General features: G+C 42.8%; 4 protein-coding genes across 5 annotated transcripts; 2 read left to right on the forward strand and 2 right to left on the reverse strand.

The window, feature by feature from the left end:
- Nucleotides 1–208: 208 nt before the first annotated feature.
- tmbim1a (transmembrane BAX inhibitor motif containing 1a) lies at nt 209–6,878 on the reverse strand. Of its 2 annotated transcripts, none has more exons than XM_035525999.1 (12): nt 6,824–6,878; nt 4,304–4,605; nt 3,662–3,729; nt 3,246–3,310; nt 2,932–2,985; nt 2,740–2,790; nt 2,256–2,295; nt 1,981–2,018; nt 1,675–1,762; nt 1,459–1,554; nt 989–1,042; nt 209–811 (listed from the first exon to the last, which is right to left on the reverse strand). In XM_035525999.1, the coding sequence occupies exons 2-12, from the start codon at nt 4,587–4,589 to the stop codon at nt 662–664; spliced, it is 990 nt and encodes a 329-aa protein (XP_035381892.1). In that variant the 5' UTR covers nt 4,590–4,605; nt 6,824–6,878; the 3' UTR covers nt 209–661. The 2 variants fall into 2 exon arrangements, with proteins under 2 accessions (XP_035381892.1, XP_026874240.2); XM_027018439.2 differs by lacking the exon at nt 6,824–6,878 and adding an exon at nt 6,075–6,536.
- Nucleotides 6,846–11,457, forward strand: pnkd (PNKD metallo-beta-lactamase domain containing). The gene is made up of 9 exons (XM_027018438.2): nt 6,846–7,071; nt 7,428–7,543; nt 7,648–7,760; nt 8,170–8,228; nt 8,468–8,560; nt 8,873–9,039; nt 9,969–10,055; nt 10,248–10,363; nt 10,731–11,457. The coding sequence occupies exons 1-9, from the start codon at nt 6,911–6,913 to the stop codon at nt 10,902–10,904; spliced, it is 1,086 nt and encodes a 361-aa protein (XP_026874239.2). The 5' UTR covers nt 6,846–6,910; the 3' UTR covers nt 10,905–11,457.
- Nucleotides 11,458–11,601: 144 nt separating this feature from the next.
- Nucleotides 11,602–14,525, forward strand: catip (ciliogenesis associated TTC17 interacting protein). The gene is given in 10 exon segments (XM_027018407.2): nt 11,602–11,765; nt 12,219–12,404; nt 12,695–12,750; nt 12,907–12,993; nt 13,148–13,315; nt 13,496–13,620; nt 13,791–13,890; nt 13,893–13,950; nt 13,953–14,059; nt 14,285–14,525. Coding segments are annotated over 10 exon segments (1,194 nt in total). The 5' UTR covers nt 11,602–11,683; the 3' UTR covers nt 14,510–14,525.
- Nucleotides 14,526–14,582: 57 nt separating this feature from the next.
- Nucleotides 14,583–20,560, reverse strand: gpr180 (G protein-coupled receptor 180). Its single transcript, XM_027018406.2, has 9 exons — nt 20,338–20,560; nt 19,836–19,976; nt 18,517–18,717; nt 18,151–18,331; nt 18,018–18,067; nt 17,699–17,856; nt 17,013–17,204; nt 16,520–16,597; nt 14,583–16,413 (listed from the first exon to the last, which is right to left on the reverse strand). Exons 1-9 carry the CDS (start codon nt 20,522–20,524, stop codon nt 16,261–16,263), a joined length of 1,341 nt encoding a protein of 446 aa, XP_026874207.2. The 5' UTR covers nt 20,525–20,560; the 3' UTR covers nt 14,583–16,260.
- Nucleotides 20,561–20,678: the final 118 nt, after the last annotated feature.

Consider the following 20,678-nt stretch of genomic DNA (forward strand, 5'->3'; position numbering starts at 1 on the left):
TTCTTTATTTGCAAATTATATTCAGGAAAGTTGCAGCAGTAGGTGCTGGCCAAATAGTTTTGGCACCTGTTCTACAAGCTTAAGAGACTGTAAACCATTAATAAACTAAACTAAACTATTGACTAATTTTTTGCATATATATAAGCTTTAAAAGCCTTTAATTAGAATAAGTTGTGGATTTCTGGCACATAAATGGAAGAAAATCGGATGTACTTCAAACTGAATTTAATTGGCTAATTTCAACATTATAGTACAATAAAATGCAGCATATATCAAAACAAGTATCATATAGTGTGTCTATAAAACCACATTCATTTCATAGGGTGTTAAAATATTCCATTCTAATGGAAACAACTTTACTATAACATGGAAAAGATGTTTACAGCCTAAATTCAGAACACTCCTTCGTAAAAACTTTGGCAGCGTGGTAACAGGCAGTTGCTGACAGCAGTCGGAACTGCAGAAGGGTAACTTGACCTTCATGTCTCACCACCATCGTTACAAAGATGAGAAGACCAAGGCTTTAAAAGATCACCTCGGTGAAGTTCACAGAAGCCCTCACGAGTGAATACATGGACAAGACAGAAGTGCATAGTACACCAGACCTCAGACAATAAGTGATGCCTGGGCTGGTGGAGCTCAGAAGGCCAGCCTGAGGGAACTATTGTCGAGACGCTCCAATGATTTGTAGGAGGAAGAGGAAGATCTGGATGATGTCAATGTAGATGGAGAGAGCAGCAAATACGTAGTCCTCTGGGCTGATGGAGTGCTTTCTGTTCCCGATGAGAAGCTGCGTATGGTAGGCCAGAAACTAGACAAAGGGACGATGGATCAGAAAAACGCCATCAGAAGAGAATGGCCACGCCAAGCATCCAAAAACAGCCTCACACATTTAAGTTCTAAACTGCCGGCGTTAACATGATTGCCAGCGTAAACTCACTAGTGTGAACAATTTCAAGTGTCATCTCACCAGTAAGTGTAAACTCACCAGGGTAAACACAATGGCGCCAATGGCAGCATACAGCATATGGAGCCACGGAATCTAAAAGAAAAACAGAAAGGGAAGTGCAGGGTTCCAACTCCAAGTGAAATGTCAAATTCCCCTGACTTTTCCCTGACTAAAAATCTGAATTTCCATGACATATAATTGAAAAAAACAGGCCTTTTTTTTTTCAAATGGACAAGGAAAAACCAAGTAACAATTGCAACCTTACACAACACAGGAAACATAACATTGATAACATTTTAATAAATTTAAAGATAGTGCCAACTAAATTCTGTCATATTCTATGACTTAACCCAAAAAATGATGAAATCCCCTGACATTCCCTCTCTGGAATAGACGTTTTGAAATTCCATGTTAATCCAGAAATTCCATGACCTGTTGGAACCTTGGAAGCAGTTATGAAAATGAGGCTATGATAACACCCTCCAGGTGTGACCGAGGTATGAACTTACATATTTGAATGCCAGCACAATCGCAGTGATGATGCCAGTCACAAACATGACAATTCCAAGTACACAGAAGAGACCTTGGCATTTGGTAAAATCCACCTGTTGGGAGTGCCAGTGATAATCAGCAAGACTAATTCATATGACACACACAAAATGTCTTCAGAAAAGTCAAGTAAATATTTGTATAAACCCAAAATGCTGGCAGTCACTTTACGCTACCTTTGTCTGGAAGCAGAAGACAGTTACAACGAGGCAGACAATCATTGTGATCCCCAGAGCCAGGAATATAGATTTAATGTCATAGTAACTAGAATTTTAAAAAGAATATATATATTATGAAGGATTTTGTTATGTAAAAATACTCAACATACTACTTATCAAGTAAAAAAAGTGATTGATGGAGTATTGCTGCAAACATCCTAAGAATTGATGTCAACACACATGAGTAATGGTTCCCGGTCACACACCCTGTTGAACAAAACCTGCCATTAAAAGCACTGCCTGATAACATGCAGCGGCACCCACCTTGATATTGTCCCCGTCATATAGGACAAGGCTAGAGTCTAAGAAATACAAGGAAAAAAAGTCAGAATTATAGAAAAGTTGTATGTTCTTATGAGGCATGTTCTACTTGCTAAGGTGTAACACACAAAAGCCACACTGTGAGGAAACACTGCGTGTTTTGGTCAGAAGAAGGAAAAACTGCGTTTCATGGCTACTGAGCATTTTCCACTTCAAGCTTGGCCACACCCTCGTCTAAGCACACTTCACCCTGAATGACTCAGCACTTCTGCACTCACAAAAAGGGCCAGTAGGATAATGTTCCATGGGAAACGCCTCCTGTAACAGGAAAGAGAGCGGTGCTATATGTAGGACCACACACCACAACACCTACCACACGTTATCATTCTCTACTAGTACTTGTTTAGGTATATCAGCCAATGTAACTGATGTTTACCCTTTGCCCACTTGTGGCAGTTCAACTGTTATTTTCACTTGATTTTTGATTCAATTACTCTGTGCACATGAAATCTTTGACTTTAAAATTACTGTAGTACAGATTCAACACAAAAGGTGGTTACTGTGAAAAATCTAAAGTATAAAACATTCTGGTTTATTGAACACTTTTTTTGTTCACTACATAATTCCATATGCATTCTTTCATGGTTCTGATGTCTTCAATATTAATTCACAATAAAATAAATAATAAAGAAAAATTATTGGATCAGAAGGTGTGTCCAAACCTCTGACTGGTACTATAAATATAATTAGTTGTCTGCTCACCTAGGTCCCTCACAGCAGGCCAGCACCATGTGAGTGACGAAGTACACCGCACTGCAGAGACATGGATGCAGAGTTACACAGCTATACAGCAGTGTCCGCTGGACATTAGGCCATGCCAAGTTCCTCCTTTTAACACTGCAGTATTAAATGCATGTAATGCATGGGGAAGGTGAATGAGAAAATGAATCTCACTAGGAAGCATAGTAGACTCCTGGATTTTCTACAACGAACGCTTTCACAGGTTCCCTGAGACCAAGAAAAACAACAAAATAAAACACAAACAGTAAAAACACAGAACACCACAATACCACAAGGGTAAAACTACTAGGAAGAACCCTGCTAGGATAATTACCATATAGTAGAACTTAATATGACAGCAAGACGTATGTCGCAGCAATTTTGCTTTATTGTCTCTAATCGCTAAAGAAAGCAGGTTCACACCCATACGTACAAGAGGTCTCACTTTCTCTTTCCAGCACAACGTAGATACAAACATGCAGACTCACACAAATGTAAAAATGGCCACAATACCGACGGTGACGAGAAGCTGAGCGCCGATGATTAAGTACACCTATCAGGAAGGAGCGGACATTAGTCCAGCCAATCAGAAACATGAACACAGTTCGTTTTTTATGAGAGGTGAACGTTTTTACATTAGCGGTTACAGGAATCACTAAAAATTAACAGCATACTTTACAATAATTACATTTTTTTTCTGTCATTATATATTTTGTTCTTTAACTATATTAATTTCTAATACCTAAATTATAAAAAAAACCTTTTCATTCTTAAATATTTTTAAGGCATCCTATATTAATATAAATGGCCATAATGGCTCTGCTAATACAATATAAAAGCATGACGGTTTCTTGAAAATCACTCAAGTTTGAATTGAGAGCATTAAATGGAAGTAGTAATATACCTTCCGAATAAAAGTGTGCCGCACACCTACGCTGTCCCACCCCTGTGCCGTCGTGAAGCCTTCATCGCCTGAGAGCCAAGAAATGTGTTGTTAGCTCAGGCTAGCATTCATATCTCTACAAAACCCCAGTGTGCGATACCACAAATATAAAAAAAGATCCCAGCTGCACAAGCCATTAGCTGCTATCTCAGACGACATTAGCGGAGATCTGTTTAAGGCATTACAAGCATAACATCTGCAGTAGCAGTGCGATGTAGTATTGCAGAGGTCAGATTAGGGGCAGAAGCGTATCAAACTCCAAATTTTCTTTGTCCAACTGTCAGGTCTCTTATTAGTTGCATTAAGCATATAAAAATTAAACAAAACAGAAACTCTGTGCTAGGCAGTGTGATGGTCCTCTGTGTCTTAGATTGGTGATTTGATTGGCCTCACATTTCCTAAGTAGTTCAAGAGACAGATATCTGACCCAAGGTCAGGATTCTTACTTAAAGATACTTGACATATCCTTGCCTATGCTGAAATGGCAACGCTAGAAAGAGAAACAGCTCCACGAGCTGTCATCTCAACCTGAGAGGCTTTGTGACCGTTCGCTTTATGACCCAAAAGCATTCATACGTCAGCAGCCTGCAGGGGGCGTCTTACCTGATCCAGAGAGGGGTATGGTCGGAGGCATTATGGGCATAGGTGGCGGGAAGCCCTGGCCTGGAAACCCAGGCTGTGGAGGGTATCCTTGGGGTGCTCCAGGGTAAGGGGCAGAGGGCTGAGGATATGCAGGTCCCCCAAGCTGTGGCTGGCCTCCATAAGGGGGAAAGCCGTAAGCCGGTGGGGGTGCGGATGGGTGCACTCCCGCATACTGAGGGTTGGGGAGCAGGTGCGACTCATCGTAACCTGGTGGGAAGTCTGATCTTGGGAAGTCTGATCTTGACATGTTACCTCAGTAATGCCTTGGAAAAGAGACAAGAAAATGACAATGTGACCTGACATCCAACCAAGACTCAGATACACTGATTTTCAAACATAATATGATCTCCCGATTGTTTTTGTTTGTTTGTTTGTTTTTGTAAATCCATTATCTGCATTAAAGATAATTTCAGATCTGCCGTACAGACAAACGGTTAAACAGGTAATTAACACTGTAGTACAGAGGACCAGAAAATAGAATTATACAAGTAGAATGTTTAATAGAAGTGCACTTCCACCTTCACTGCTTTCAAACCCATAAATAAAACTGTCAATCATGTTAATGTTAGGATAAGGAAGACGCTTGTGGTAAAACATTACCATTATGGGCGTAACTGACAAATTCTTTGAGGGCTTTCTTGTTTATCCTCCGTGTTGCTTCTTAGAAATATTACCGTGCGTAAAGTTACTTATGCCAACCACCAACCAAAAGAAATTCTGGTCTTTCCGTTGGCATAAGTTGTTATGCGGCCACCTGGCACTAATGGCGAACCTTAGCTTGGACCCTGAGAACTGAGTTGAGTTCTTTCAAGCGGTAACAAAACCACCGAACAAATATCACTGTAAATCTCCTGTATAGCTACTGCAGACCACTTCAGCACAGTGCTAAATGCAGCCAGGGTCTGCGCCAGGTCTCTTCTAGGGTTGCCTCTGCCAATGTGTTTCAGCGATTCCGTGCTTTTCTCCGTTTGCACGCAGGTTTGGACAGCGAGCCCACAGGGCCAGCGCAGCCGCGTGAGGAACGAACCGCGTGAACTCGTCAGCAGCACGCGAACTGTTCGTAAAGGTCGATGTTTGTTTGTTTGTTTGTTTGTTTGTTTAGACATCACAGCAGATTGTCCAAAGGTATTTTAAGAAAAATCAATCCAGTTAAGCTGTTGTCGGTCAGCAGAGCTTTCGCGCATGCACCAGTGTAAACCAGTCCAAATCCACCTAGGCCCCCGTGGCTCCAGCCATGTTCCCTGCTCGGCAAACAACCAAAACAAACACAAACCTTCTTTCACACACGCTCAGACCTTCATGCAAACACAATCCAGCCATCGACTGTGTAAGAGCGAGCCTATTTTTCGTAATGCTCACATTTTTATAACTCCATCACACGATTTAGGGCCTTTTAATAACAGGAATCCTTCTCATGATAAAGAATAAAAGTCAAATGAGTAAGTAAAGGGAAAATGGATTTGACATTAAATTCAACGATAGTCTTACCCCTTTCTACATTTTAAACGTCACTCATCCCAAGATATAAGTGAGAGTACATTTCCATAAAAGACAATAAAAAAGTAATTTATTCCACAACATACATCATGAACTTCAAAATTACCGACAACACGATCTTCTCTTCCGAATGTCGATCACAAAAAGAAACATAAACATAAACATAAACAAATCAGACAAGATCCACATTCACTCGAAACAAAACCAAACACACAAATAAAGTGTGTTGCCTTACCAGACTGGTTTCTTGGGCCACAGGAAAAAATAAATGACTGATTAAATATGTTCCTATGCCGCACTTAAGAGGACGAAAAACAAAGCAGGACAAGGAATCCAACAACGAAACGAAAACAAGTCGTAATTTCGAATTAATTACTTTTCATTGTAAGCACAAAAAAACCTACATCCCTGCTTTTAATAGTTTTCCCCTGGTCTCTTCCTTGCTCCGAGTCTGGTAGTGACGTATCTACGAAATTTGCCCAAACGATCTCTCAAACCAATTGTAGGTGGGGTCGACAGACATCCAGTTTACGCTCGGGTTTTCTCTCATTCGTAGCTGTGATCGTTATGACGTTGGTCTTACATTGACACACATGATTTAAAAGTACGTTTTAAAGCCCTGACGTGAAGTTTTCTGTAGTAACAGAGTGCGCGGCGGACACACCCTATCTGCGTGTTTGCGCCCCGCACGATGGCTGTCAAGTTTCAGCGTTTTCAACACTGCGCGGCGCTGCAGTCACACAGTACGTTCCCCTGTCATGGAGCAAAGCGACGTGACATTAGAGTAAATGAACTGCTAAATTGAATTATAAACAAACCAACAAACATACAAACGAGTAAATAAATAAATGTGATAGTTGCGGTATACTTTAGGAAAATTAAACTGGCGTCATTGGAAAATCGCAGATGTACGTACAAAGTGTATCCGTTTTCAGATTTAGGTTAATGTAACCAATAAAGTCGATTAATATTTTCTGTGCTCACCAGTATCGGCCAAACAGAGCCCGACACTGGTTACCAATAAAGCGGCTCCTCACACCAGTTCTTTATGGCAGTCCTCCGCCCACCGTGATGGCGCTTCCGGACTGGACGCTGTTTCTTTTTGGGCTCGCCTCGGTCTGCGGCGGCTTCTGGATCTGTCGCCTGTTCAGGGCTCCACGGAAAGGTTCATGGAAAAGAGGCCTTCTGAGGGATTTGATGGCCCGCACGGAGAAACCACTGTTTTGGATCGCGTAAGCCAACAACACGTTAAAACGACACGGTTTTACCCGCTTGCAGTTGTGGATGTTTGACAGATGGTTTTCCAGGTCGTCGTTAATGTCCTGCAGAAACGGTCGGTTGTGTTGCTCCCCTCAAGCGAATTTTAGAGGCGCAGCACAAATATATCTTATCATACATCACTGTGATTGATTGTACTACCGATATTCATCGTTTTGTTTCGCGGACTGCGGCGCCGTTGAGACCATTGAAACAGGCCCGGATTGGTCTCAAAGCACTGTTCACCTGGTGTTCGTGTACAAGCCCCAGCAGGCTGGAGATTTCGTCTAGAATGGACTTGTAGCTCGTTTTGCTGCTTCTTTTTGTCCAGGTACTCGCTTTACTCACGGACCAAGCTTGGCTACATGTTTCACAAACGTCAGATGAAGAAAGCCCGTGAGAAATTCCCGACCGGCCACTCCAGAACCCAGCCCACGACAATAAACGGTAGGTACCGGAGTCGGTCTGAACGCACTCCAGAACCGGACGCGATTTCAAACAGAGACAGAGATCGGCCTTAATTTATCCTGCGATTTTATTTGTGTCATTAGGAGTGAAAATCATTCCGGTACCTGTCCTGTCGGACAACTACAGCTATGTAATCATCGACACTGCATCACGGCTTGCTGCTGTAGTCGATCCTGCTGACCCAAAGTCAGTTCAGGTATGTGTAATGTTTCGGAACTGTTGTAAGGTCAGACTACAGTGGCACACCACATAATGTTTGACGTAAAATTGAAAAAAAAAACCAAAAAAAACCCCCACTTTATTAGTGGTCTCCCAATGCACTTATATTATCATTCAGTAGGGAAATTTCTAATAAAAGTAGTTAAGTCTCAATCAGTGTAGCCCGGTCACTGACATGAAAACCATTTTCATGTGTTTAAAATTGTTACTAAAACACTTTGTTTTTAGTATTTAGTACTTTCTGTCATGTCTAACCCTGATTATATATGGAGGAGTAAAGATATTAGAGCCTTTGATATGGAGTTTCAGCATAACAACAAAATGGTGAAAGAACCTCATACCGTCCTGTATCAGATTTCATAATTTGGCTTGATCCGTCCATGCAGGCTTGCCTCGAAGAAGAAGGGGTGACGTTGGAAGCCATTTTTTGCACACACAAACACTGGTGAGTGGGCAGAAATCGACGTGATCCTTTAGTTTTGATTAGTATCCAGACTGTTTACATCTATGAGTTGGCCTAAGGATCCTCTATACAAGGTCAGAACGATGAATCCCCATCTGGGATTGATGTGTCTGCAGGGCATTAACGTAGACTAGACCCAGTCCTTTTAGGTCATGCTTTATTGCTCGGTATTGCGTGTAGCTCTTAAACAAGCCCGTCCTGTGCACATGTCTCATTGGCAGGGACCACAGTGGAGGAAACCGAGCTCTCAGAAGGTACCACAGCTCCTGTAGGGTCTATGGAAGTGCAACAGACAACATTCCTGGCCTTACACAGTAAGTGCATGTCACCTCATTTCTACCTGTGTTGGTCTCTGTCTGCATTTCTGTTGTATGATAATGATGTAACGTCACGATAAGCAGGAATCCCGGTGGATTCTGCTGTAAAAATGACATACATGTGATAAAGCATGTGGTAACTGCTTTAGTATACTTTAGCATGTGATAACTGCTTGGCTTCTTTTACCACAACAAAAGTATGCAACACACAGCTATGCTTGGTGCTAGTTTTCAACAGAAAGGGAGTTGAGATATTTGGACCTCAGTTTGCTGTATTTTGATGCCATACTGGGTGTCTGGGATTTCTAGTCCTCTAACAGACAAAGACACTGTAGATGTTGGGACGCGGCTGCGCTTCAGGGCCTTTTGCACACCTGGCCACACTGTGGGTCACATGATCTACCTCCTGGACGGCTGTGTGTTTGGAGGTCATAGCAGTCTGTTCTCAGGGGATCTGCTCTTCCTCTCTGGATGCGGTAGGTGTGAGGATGTCTAAAGTCATCTCACTGACACTCAAAATACACGTGTGTGAATGGCTCCTAAAATGTGATCTGATCAGCATCCCAGTCATGATGATGACCAAAGATGGTCTTTAACAAACAACGCACAGAACATTTTATGTAAGTGGGCAATTGCACTCAGGTTTACCTAACAATTCAGGTGTAGGTTTGACCTGTCCTACCAGACACACACACACACACACACACACACACACACACACACACACACACACACACACACACACACACACACTCCACAGTCACAAATAGAGAAATGTAGGTGTCTTTGCTAGGGAATCTTAGAGAAGTCAGAGTAAGCTCATGGCAAAACATCCCAAATATTTGACCTGATTTGGAAAGACTGAGAGACTGAGCCTCCTACAAATTCAGAAGCACTTTGCTTGTGCCGCTCAATGACCTCTGTCCGAAAGGTCCTGTTTCTATGGAGACTTTGTGTAGAACTTTTATTTTGTCTTTATCTCTCTCCTCTGGTAGAGGACCTGAGGTTGAAGAGTAAAGACCACCCAGGGTGGGGATTTTTTTTATATAAGGATATGCCACTCAAAAATGTTGTTTTTGTGGTGGTTAAAATTGTTATAAATATTGGGTCACACTTTAGGAGCCATTTATAAATAAACACAGACTGTTCCAAAAGATTTGTGTCTTTGTAATTGTACTTCAAATGATTACATGCCAACGTGATCACTGCATTATTTGCACAGTAAATGTTTTGTAGATGCATTAAATTGGGTCCAGTAGTTGCTACTTTTCTCTTTGTAAGTTGGTGTATGTACAGCTAAGAGAAGCAGCTTTAGGGAGAAAATAAAAGAAACCAAGTTTTTTGGGGGTTTTTTTGGGCCGGTCTCCTGTCACGAGGACGGCTGAAACATTTCTGGCCCTTACAGGACGCATGTTTGAAGGCACTGCTTCGACGATGCTGTCATCTCTGGACACAGTCAGCTCCCTGAACGACGATACCTTGCTGTGGCCTGGTAAGCCCCTTACAATCCACAATTACAGTTTCTCTGTAAACGCTTCACTCCGGAGCAGTAACGTCGACGACTCCTGCCCCGCAGTCCTGGGGTAGACCTGTAGGGCTATAGAGAGGGCAGAGGGGTCACACGGTCGGGTCGAAAGTTAAAGTTGGGAGGCTGTGCTTTCAAGGCCCGTGGTTTGTCCGTCAGGTCACGAGTACGCGGAGGACAACCTGCTGTTTGCCGCTGAGGCGGAACCCAGCAACATGGTGCGCGAGCAGAAACTGCAGTGGGTCCTGAAGCAGAGAAGTCAGCGGCTGTGCACGGTGAGCTGTGCGCGGCCACGTTTGGCTTTCTCCTCGTCACCTTCTTTCATTTCTTCAATTTTCCCTCTTTAAACGAACTAAAAGCACTTTGAGTTGCCGCTGTGTGTGAGAAGCGCCACACAGGTGAACTTGCCTCGCCTTCCTTCTGCTTGCTATGAGCGAAGGAGATTTGGCATTTTTTCAGTTAGTTCACTTCCGAAAATAAAGGCATGTGTTCTCCCCAGTGTGTGCTGCTTCCATCTGTGCCCCTAAAATGTTCTCACTGTGGACATTATTCTGTGTTTTTATCTATTTATTTATTTATCATTATTGTTATGTTGTTGTTTATTATTATTTTAAAGCAATGATCTTAACATTTTTCTGCTAGAGCCCGTCTACACTGGGAGAAGAAAAGCAATACAATCCATTTCTGAGGAGCCACGCGCAGGATCTTCACCGTGCACTGGGTCTGCATCAGAACCAGGACGAAGACTGGACTTCGTACCGAGCCCGAGTCTTGGAGGAGCTACGCCGGCGGAAGGACATTTACAAGAGCCGATAGGTGCTGCGTCCCTCCCCTCCTCCCCCGCTGCGATTTTATAAAGAGAAACCTGCTGAACCCGCTCGAACCGTACAGCTCACGATTCGAGCGGGCTGTTTCGCGATTCCTCGCTCGAGTGTCTGGGACTACTCTAGGAGTGAATGCTGACTCAACTGATGTGAGCGTTTGCACACTTGCACCATACCAATGTAACTTTCATATCTGGGCATTATTGAGAAACTGTTTATCGGACACTATTGTCTAAATGGCTGGATTTGTTTATTGTTTTGTCTCTCGAGACCAGACCTAATTGTGATAGGCTAATTTTATGTAAAACTTGAAACGTATTCTATACAACCCCCCTTTAATGTTTGGTATACTTCTTCTCTAGTTCTAGTGCAATCGTTAATCTTCTCTGGACTCAAATGTAAGTCACCTGCCTAACACGTTTATCTTATGAAAATTGAAATGTTCTGTAGTGAATTTAACCGCAAACATTTTTCTGTAAGGAAGGTACTAAAAGCACCATACCTTTTTGTCGTTTTGTGAACAATAAAACACATCGTGCACAATGGTTTTATTAGAGTGGCCTTTTTTTTGTAGTAGCAAACACTAGATATTTACTGCACGACTACGATGAGACTTACGGTACATGTTGCTGTTGCCAAGGAGACCGATGATGTTGATTCCAAGGAATGAGCGCAGGAATATCTTATTTTCTATCGCGAGCGTACTAGTTCTGGCTTAGAAAGTCTCGTTGATGTTCGTCTTCACATAACGTTAAATTAAACACAAAAAACATGAAAGACGCTGAGGGGTTGCCCGTGGAAACGGAAGCACTAAAAGCGTCTAAGGAGGCTGTAGACTTTCTGTGCAGCATCGGTAGGTGAGGCGTCTTGGACGCTTTTCGAAGACTCTTGGATTTGTTTTTTTTTTTTCTGTATAAAAACTGTTCTGGGACCAGTAGCTTCCTGATCTAAGCTATCGGCTCACCGGTATAGTCTGACGTTAAACCTGCTGCAGAGATGTGAAAGGTTTCTTGTCCGTTTTTAATGCTTCTTTCCACCATACGTTTTAAATTAAATAATATACAAATTAGTTTATTCCGGATTTTGCCGTTTTCCTTGTGATATCACGTCAGTATTAATTCATATTTGCAGGGGCACAAACCTTCCAAACTGGTGACCCAAGGCATGTCCCAGATCTCGGGGTCTACTAGTCAAATATTCCAACACTAGTTGTGTATTTTTGCTGCCTCAAGTTTAACTGCAGCATGATTCTTTAGGTTGCAAAGTATTTGGACCTGACTGGACAGTCACCAGTTGTTCATTTCAGGCCCAGAAGACGTGGATCGGTGCCTGTTGGTGAACTCTCTGGTGACCGTATCCCACAGTGGCAGGGAGGTGGGAGAGTTTCGTGTTAGTGTCCAAAAGTCCAGCTACAACGAGGAGCCCTGCTACACGGTGCAAGCTGATAGTCACGGAAAAATTGAGGACTGGCCCTGTGGCACCTCCATTGCGGGTGAGGCTCGGCCTCCGGTTTAAATGAGAAAAGTGTTCCGCTTTTCTAACCTTTGCAATTGCGTGCATTTGTCCTGTCCATTTCTAAAGTTGTATTGCACTTGACTTGTAATGCACTTGACTTGCTGGTTCAAGCCCCACCACTGACAGGTTCCCACTGTTGGGCCCCTGAGCAAGACCCTTAACCCTCAAGTTGTACTCAGTCATAATTTTAAGTCGCTTTGGAGAAAAGCGTCCGCTAAATGCCGTAAATGTATTGAAACTGCTCATCTTTGTACCCACTGTTCGCAGCCTACGTGTCTGGAAGGCTCGAGACATTAGAAGAGAATCATCATGAATATATGAAGGTGTCTTTCTGCTTATCGCATGTTACGTTATTTACGTTAATACGACCACGTGTTCGTCTTACATAAACATTTTTTTTCCCCCATTTCCATGGCCTCTGTGCTTTTGTACTGCATAACGCAACACAGACGAACACTTGACGTGACTTGCTTATTCAGCTGCAGGAACACACGCTGGACAGGAAGGTGCACATAGTGAGACAAGACGGCCATCTAGTGGTGAACAGAGTCATTACAGAAAGAGAGGTGACCTAATTTACGACCCACTTCAGGGTTTGTCTAGACCTCGTGTCTATAGGACAGGGCTCTCAGATTGCTGTCTGCAGCCTTTTCTACTTTTTCATTGTGATTTAAATTATACTGAGGGCAAATAAGCAATGTTAACGTTGCCTTTCTCTAGGAAGTTAATAAGCATACGTTCACACTACCACTGGACTCTCTACGCGGGTTTGTGTCTGAAGCGTCCAATCTCGTGATGGTGCACATTTTGGCTCAGCGAAAGAAGGTTCCAGAAAACATGGTGTTCCTGTCATTCGATGCCGACACTCAAATCGCTCTTTCAACCTACGTGAGTGCTCGGGTTGCATTTTGACCTGGTATGCGATCATCTCATATTTGATTATTGGTATGTTTTTTTCAGTGACAACAGCAAGAATCATAGCACTTCCACTTCCAGTAGCACATCCGCTGTTATCATTATTGGCTTAATTAAACTTTCTAATTGAAGCCTGTTTTAACATTCCTTCAGCGGGAGCTGGGGTCAAAGAAGCAGGTCGTTGGCAAAGAGTTGGTAGATGTGTTTGGCATTGAGAGGACCATCTCCCCTACGGGAGACCACCCAGCTACCTGGCACTGCTACTTTCTGCCGGATGGGTAGGACTTCCTTACTGAAAAATAGCTTTCTCTTTTTTTGGTATCTAGGGCCTTTTCCACCTGTTCAGAACAGTCACGTCATACATTTCTGCTGTAGTTAGGGATGATCGAGCTAGAATATGAACTCACAAAAGTAACCTTGAAACTGTTTCTGTCTTTCCTGGGTCTAGACATTTAGCAAGTAGAGTGGAAGTGGGCTCGCCGGTCTCAATGATCCTTCTCCAGACTCCTGTCCCACCTGACGCAGGTCGGGGCGTTTTACCAAACCTGCAGCCCTTTTCAGCGTGAACCTTTACATCAACGTTTACCATGTTTTTTTTTGTTGTTTATTTGGTTTTTATTTTCCTCAGAGGACGGAGACCACAAGCCAGTCTTTGAGAAAAAACCCCTCATCTGGGAGGAGGACATGGAACTGTACTCAAAGTTTCTTGATAGAAAGGTGGCCATTCACATGCAGAAACTAATGTGATGTACTAAATTCAATAGCCGAAATCATAAAAAATAGCAAAGGATTATATACCAACATTAGGAAAACATTGAAACTACTACAAGCATTATAGAATGTACGAAAGAGTACCCCAAATAGCCCCTCACAAGGCTTGTGGGTTTCGCAGTCCTCTTGGTCTCCCTTCCACAAACTCTTTTTCTCGTACCTATACTGCAGGAGGAGCTGAAAGCAGACCACTGCTCCTACGTTAGCCAGCACCCTGAGCTGAAGACGCTCCTGGCTGACTTCCTGCAGCTTCTGCTGCTGAGGAAACCATGCGATGTTTTTTCTTTTGCACGCGACTTCTTTGCCCCTTTTACCTTGCTACGTCCGCCGGACAGCATCTTCGAGGCTTCGAGATGCACGATGGATGCTAGAGTACAGAGAGATGGAGAATGCTAACTGATTAAACCTTTGTCCAGGTTAATAATCTAATAATCTCATTTTGTGAGACGTGAACTAAAGATATGATTCCTGGTTTTATATTCATTATCTCAGCCAAGGGAATTGTCAAATATAAGATATATAACAACCTGTGTTACGATGCCAAAGCCTTTTAAAAGTAAGCTTATATGGTATATTCTTTGATGAGGGAAGCAGTATATTAGTGTTCTTTATAATTTAGCTATTCTGGATTGTTTGTTAAAGCCAGTACCACTTAGTAATAAGTCTTAATGGTATTTTCCACCCTATGCTTTTTGATGTCTGGTCGGCGTGACCTTCCCTCCCCATCTTCATCCAAAGTGAGACCAGTTCCTTGGTACGGGCACGTCTACGAATTTGGGAGTAGATGCGTCTGTATAAGAAACTCCCCTGTTCGCAAGTACACAAGGAGCATACACTCATCTTCGGACTGCTAGTGGGGCTCATACAGAAGCCATAGAAACACAGTCACGTGCATAGTGTTGGATTTGTAGATTGTGAGTTACATAGTCAAACATGTTTCCATTGAAGAAATGTCAGCAGCATATCAAAACACTGGCAGATATGTTGGTAATGAATGAGCTCCAGCCAAATCTGGTGCAGATTAGAAAAATCCCACAGATAGTGAGTGTCTTACTGAACACATTGGTGGAAAAAAATGAGTGAAACAACCCTTTCTTACTAAAACTAGCTCATGCCATTGATTGAAGATCTTAATAATGTTGATCTTCCAAATGTATGTACAACATATTTATTAACAAAAATGTTTTGTGCATTACAATAATAATTTACAAACCATGCTAAAGGTAACAGTTGTCTTGTACATCAACACAGATCTAAGCATTCACTTGGGAAGAATGTAAACAATCCAATCCCGCACAATTTAAACATTCTCCTTATTTATTCTCTGTGATCCCAGCAGGTACAACACTGGCCCTCTTTCACACGCAACATGATTGTCATATCAGGCACTTGTGAAAATAAATTTCAATCCATGTACAAGACTGAATGTACTTAACGCACATGCACACGCACACACAAAAACATTGGCATCTTTATTCAAGTATAGTCTCCAATGTTTTGTTGTATTACTTCTTTGTGCAAATGTTGTACATCCTATTGTGCTACAGAGTAGGCTAGTCCATGATTCCATGGCTTTTTTCCAACAATCAGACCACAGATTTGTTAGTTCTTATTGCAGTTCACTGACAAGTGAGAAATGGCATGTGTGGCCCAGTAACGTAGCTGTCTAAAACTGAATGTTTGAATTCCATGTATTGTGTAACCAACATGAACACAGACACACCTTTAAACCACAGGTAATGGGGCATAAAGTACTGATATTTAAAGAATATATCGTTTCCAAAAATACAACAATTGTGTATCTTATCAGTACCATCTGTATGCTTGTCTCTAATGTTTTCATAAGGGTGTTCTGTGCCTTGAAAGTCATCTGAAGCAGCTTTAGTGTGCAATCCCAAAGCGTACTGATATGAATACAGGCTTTTTGTTTAGTTTTATACTGACGGCCCTCAGGTACTACCGCTGCTCTGCCACACTGTCCATAAGACAATGCACATTAATATACATGTAAACCAGTGCATACACACGTGGTTTTACAGAACGGCCAACTTTCCTGCCGTTTGTATGCGGTGCGTTCTTGCTGTGTTCCAGGGTGCCTCTGAACCCCTTATGACAGCAGACATGGCGTAAGGGTAACCTGCTGTGCTTTAGTACCGACTCCGAGGTCCCCTGGACATGGTGAGGGGCAGCGTAACAGAAGACAGTGAGGACACTTCCCAGTAAAGACTGCGAGACAGGAAGAGTCTGTACAAGATCACCACGGAGATGGACTGGCATAGGATCACGCCAATGGTTATGACCTAAAACACACAACCAACAGAAAAGTGCATAATCCAGTTTGCCCCGTCTGCCTTTTATGACGTATGGCCTTTCTGGTTTAGGGAATTCATCCGACTAGCACCCTACCTTCTCCTTCTGATGCTCGTTGAATATTACGGAAAAGAGAACAAGGGCTGGGTGACACAGGAACCACAGGAAACAGCCCTAAAAAGAAAGCACATTCCGTAAGCGTTTAAGGGGACAGGTGGTGCAGTGGTACTTGACTAGTAATCAGAAGGTTGCCAGTGCAAGCCCCACCACTAGCAGGTCACCACTGCTGGGTGTTATTCAAGCTGTATTCAGTCACTTTGGCAATTAAATGTAAACTTAAGAAAGAAACCACGATTCCTACAGCATTAGTACATCACTGTACATGCTACCTTAGCCGTGTGTATTGTGCTGTGCTGGCTCCTGCCATAGCCAACACTGGAGTACTAAAACGAGCACAGAGATAACAGCCCGTCTGTGAGTTACTCTGGACAGAAGCATCTGCTAAATGCAGAAGGTGTAAAGCTCCTTTTCTGATAAAGCTTTTTTTCAGTTCAGCTGTAGATAAACAGAAGGGAATGAACTGCTTCACCTTGGCAAAGCTGAGGTAGAAGTCTCTCTTGAGGGTGCTCCTCTCTGCGGAGATAATCTGGTACAACACCAACGCGAGTAGCAGAGAGAGAATCACGCGCAGTGCCATCAGCAGTAAGCTAGCTACACTGCGGTGAGCATGGTAACTGTGGTGCTCAGTGTCCTCAAACTGCTCCCAGATCAGCAGTGCTCCCTACAGGGTCACAGGAATAAAATGAGAACTGAGGTAAGATAGGTTACTGACATCAGGAGCTGGAAATGCTCGCGAGCTGGCCTAAAACCAACATTAACACTGTCATACACTGAAAGACTCCTCCCACTCTATGTGATGATCAGATTAGGCAATGAAATTAGACTAGGCAGTGAAACCAAGATGGTATTACACGGCTATGAAGAAAATAACATATATACATGAAATATAGTTATATATAGTTGAAAAGCGCCACAGGCGTAAGTAACCATGCTCTCAGCATTCAAACCAGGTCTTGATCTGGCGTTCAAGGAACGCTTCCCAAAAAAATACCAACATAAATCAAAAATTAAAGTTTGTTGGAGAGAATCTTATTTGATTGTCTTTTGCACAATGCTAAATGCTACCGGCCAGGCCATTCATCGTGGACTCTGGCAGTACTTTCTGATGAAGTATCCTTCCCTTAAGGGCTCTAGAGCAGCAGTGGTGGGACAGACCTGGAAGACGACTGCGCCGACAGCGAGCGCCGTGGAGGTGGGAGAGGAGTCCCACTGCAGGGGTTTGCTCTGGAGCTTCCTGGCACGACTCAGCGTCCAGCCCATGCACAGAGAGAGTAGCATATACAGCATCTGCACCTCAGCCACCATGTCGCAGACTACACACACACACACACACACACACACACACACACACACACACGGCAGCAGCACTAGTCAACCTATGCAAACACCAATGACAGAAATCCAGAAATGCACTCCTAATGGTCACTGTTAATGGAGAACGGTCTGTGAAGATGGAGTGAAGGTGGAGACTCACATTCTGCAAAGATTCCTACTAGAGGTGTTCCTACTCCATCTCTGGCATACCTGGGAGTAGAATTAGGAACGCTGAGTGCCACAGACACTCATCAGTGTCTTCCAAGCCTCACTGATGACAGTGTAAGTCTCACCTGGCCATGTGGATGTAGTTAAAGAGCACAGACAGGCCCTGCAGTAGCAGAGCCGTGGACAGGACCTTCAGGACAGTGTGCATGGGACCCCCCTTGTTTAAGGCCTGCAACAGTGGCTGCAGGTAAACGCAGCAGGCGATGAAATAGGCCAAAATCAGCATGAAGTAGAAGCTGTGCAAACCTAGAGAGGCCACGAAAATCAGACTGCTCACACTGTGCTCGTCAACAGCAGTACAACAACAGCAATGATATTAAATCATAGTAATCACAATAATAACAATAATAAATCGTGCTTAACAGAATGCAAAAAGTATCTGATCGGCTTCTCATCACATGCCGCAGAGGTAAAACTAAGGTCAGTCTAACCAGCCTCCTCTGCGCCGAAGTGGTCCAGTGGGTTGCCCTCAGAGTCTGGGTTCAACATGGTGAGCTGAAAGGCCACGCCCTCCAGAGCGTCCTCTGCCTTCTTTTCCTGGCAGGTGTAGCGGTCAGCATACATCACATGCCAGGTCTTTGGGACCACATGCTGGGGTATGGTCTCATTGTGCGTCTCTGTGCTCAGCGTAACTGCAGATGTGTTAGACATTTGATCGTTCGATATGATTAATCGCATTCTACATGCTTAAGGATTAATATCATAATGAGCACTCCAACCACATTATCTCTGTGTTTGCTCAAACCACGTTGTTATTTATTATTGTATAGCTACATAAAACAGAGTGGCAATCATCCAGGCCTTGGAATATGTCATAGCATATAACGTCTGGACACAAAAGAAGCAACATACAGCTGAGCGTGATGCAGTATCCACACCTTGAACCCAGGCAACCAAGGCAACAGACCAGCTTTCTGGCACAGCAGACAGAGCACTCATTTCACTTTCCTGGGCTACAGTCGCTATCACACCATGTTGCTAAAATGCTGTGCTATAACATCCTTGTTTGGATGCGTTTTGGGGTTTATGTAAAGGTAAATATATAAATCACAGACTGACTATTTGTATCATCAGTGTTTCATTATGTCCAGATTTGGGACTTCTTTACAGCCACTGTCTTCAAAGGGCTTTGGTAATGGACCAGTATTGATGGACTCCTTCTATTTTTGGTTCTTTTTTTTTAAACATCTGTTTAAGAATTTCATAAGAAGTCCATTTACCATAGAAATATGACTGCAAATTTTTTTGTTTGGAAATAATATGCCCGAAACCAAATATTGATTTTCACAGAAAAAAACACTAATACTTAGTGTTCATCATCGTCATCATCATATACTGAAAATCAATATCATCATTCCCTTACACATACTGATGTATTTTGTCATATCTTAAGGTGAATTTCAAGGTAACAGGTTACATAACGTCCCCAATTAACATGTCACTAACTTAATATGATTAACGGCAATTTAAAAGTAGGGTGTCGCTCTGAAATTTCTAATTTTTAATAATTAACATCTTTAGTCCTGATGTTTTCAAACAAAGGTGTTGGCATACTCAAGCAAAGATATTTAAAGAAAAACCATATGAAAAGCACCCCTCCATAAACACAGGATGCAAAACAGGGTTGGCAGCACACAATTTGAGAGTGTTGGTTCAATCAGGATATTATTTCTAATGGGAAGACCATTTCTTTCTTGGAAAAAAGCCAGCAAAGATGTGTAATGCCACACGAATAAGGGACTGGACTCACTGGTAAGACTGGCTCCTGCTACTCTGTCCAGACAGCTCAGGTTGTCAAAGCCTTCCATGTCCTGATAGAGAAGCAGCTTCGCGTCTTTCCGTGCGGCCAAGGGCGCGTTCTCCAGGCGGTACGACATCAAGGCATTCTCCCCTACAGAAAGCAGAGCGGTGATGACACTATGATGAGCTTGCTTTTTATATATATATATATATATATATATATATATATATATATATATATATATATATATATATATATATATATATATATGTTATTATTAATACTGTTCCCTTCCATGCCCTCAGGCACATGCAATGATCTGTCGACTCTATTGCACGACAATGTACATAAGTTGAAACCGCCACAGATTGATCTGCTGATCATAACCCAAACGCCTATTATTAAGTTGACGTATACGAAGGAGATGTGTATTGAAGCAAACGCAAGAGCTTATGTACCATCACTAAAAAAACAACTGCAAAAAACCGTTTGAACTGATCCAATAACCTACCGTGGTACAGAAACCTTGTTATGTATTGGCCATGGTTTTCCCTAGCCGCGTCGCTGCGAAACACACCAAACACCGTTTTCCCATCAGCCGCACAATGACTGTGCATAAAAGCGATCAGGATGACTGAAAACGAAGACATGGTTTCATCACCACCATCAATAATGTGACTTATTCCCCTCATACACATCAATGAATGAGGCTCAGACTTCGCAGACTGCTCCCTTTCCGCTGGGCTCCTGATTGACTGAGCTGGAGAACAATACGTTACGGGGGTTTGCACGTCGAACATCAGGACAACCAATGAAGAGCCGGTAGAGGCGGGCTAAGAACGTTTGGGCATA

Source organism: Electrophorus electricus, chromosome 1 (genome assembly GCF_013358815.1).
Source record: "Electrophorus electricus isolate fEleEle1 chromosome 1, fEleEle1.pri, whole genome shotgun sequence".
Classification (NCBI taxonomy): Eukaryota; Metazoa; Chordata; class Actinopteri; order Gymnotiformes; family Gymnotidae; genus Electrophorus; species Electrophorus electricus.

Coding starts and splice junctions, on each gene's coding strand:
- tmbim1a (XM_035525999.1), bottom strand. CDS start 4,589: ATGTCAAGATCAGACTTCCCAAGATCAGACTTCCCACCAGGTTACGAT. Junction 3,730..4,303: donor CATACCCCTCTCTGGATCAG/GTAAGACGCCCC, acceptor CTTGGCTCTCAG/GCGATGAAGGCTTCACGACG. Junction 1,763..1,980: donor ATGACGGGGACAATATCAAG/GTGGGTGCCGCT, acceptor TTAAAATTCTAG/TTACTATGACATTAAATCTA.
- pnkd (XM_027018438.2), top strand. CDS start 6,911: ATGGCGCTTCCGGACTGGACGCTGTTTCTTTTTGGGCTCGCCTCGGTC. Junction 7,761..8,169: donor CTGACCCAAAGTCAGTTCAG/GTATGTGTAATG, acceptor CCGTCCATGCAG/GCTTGCCTCGAAGAAGAAGG. Junction 10,364..10,730: donor GAAGTCAGCGGCTGTGCACG/GTGAGCTGTGCG, acceptor TTTTTCTGCTAG/AGCCCGTCTACACTGGGAGA.
- gpr180 (XM_027018406.2), bottom strand. CDS start 20,524: ATGTGTATGAGGGGAATAAGTCACATTATTGATGGTGGTGATGAAACC. Junction 17,857..18,017: donor AGTAGGAATCTTTGCAGAAT/GTGAGTCTCCAC, acceptor GTGTGTGTGTAG/TCTGCGACATGGTGGCTGAG. Junction 17,205..17,698: donor TCGGCGCAGTCGTCTTCCAG/GTCTGTCCCACC, acceptor GTGACCCTGTAG/GGAGCACTGCTGATCTGGGA.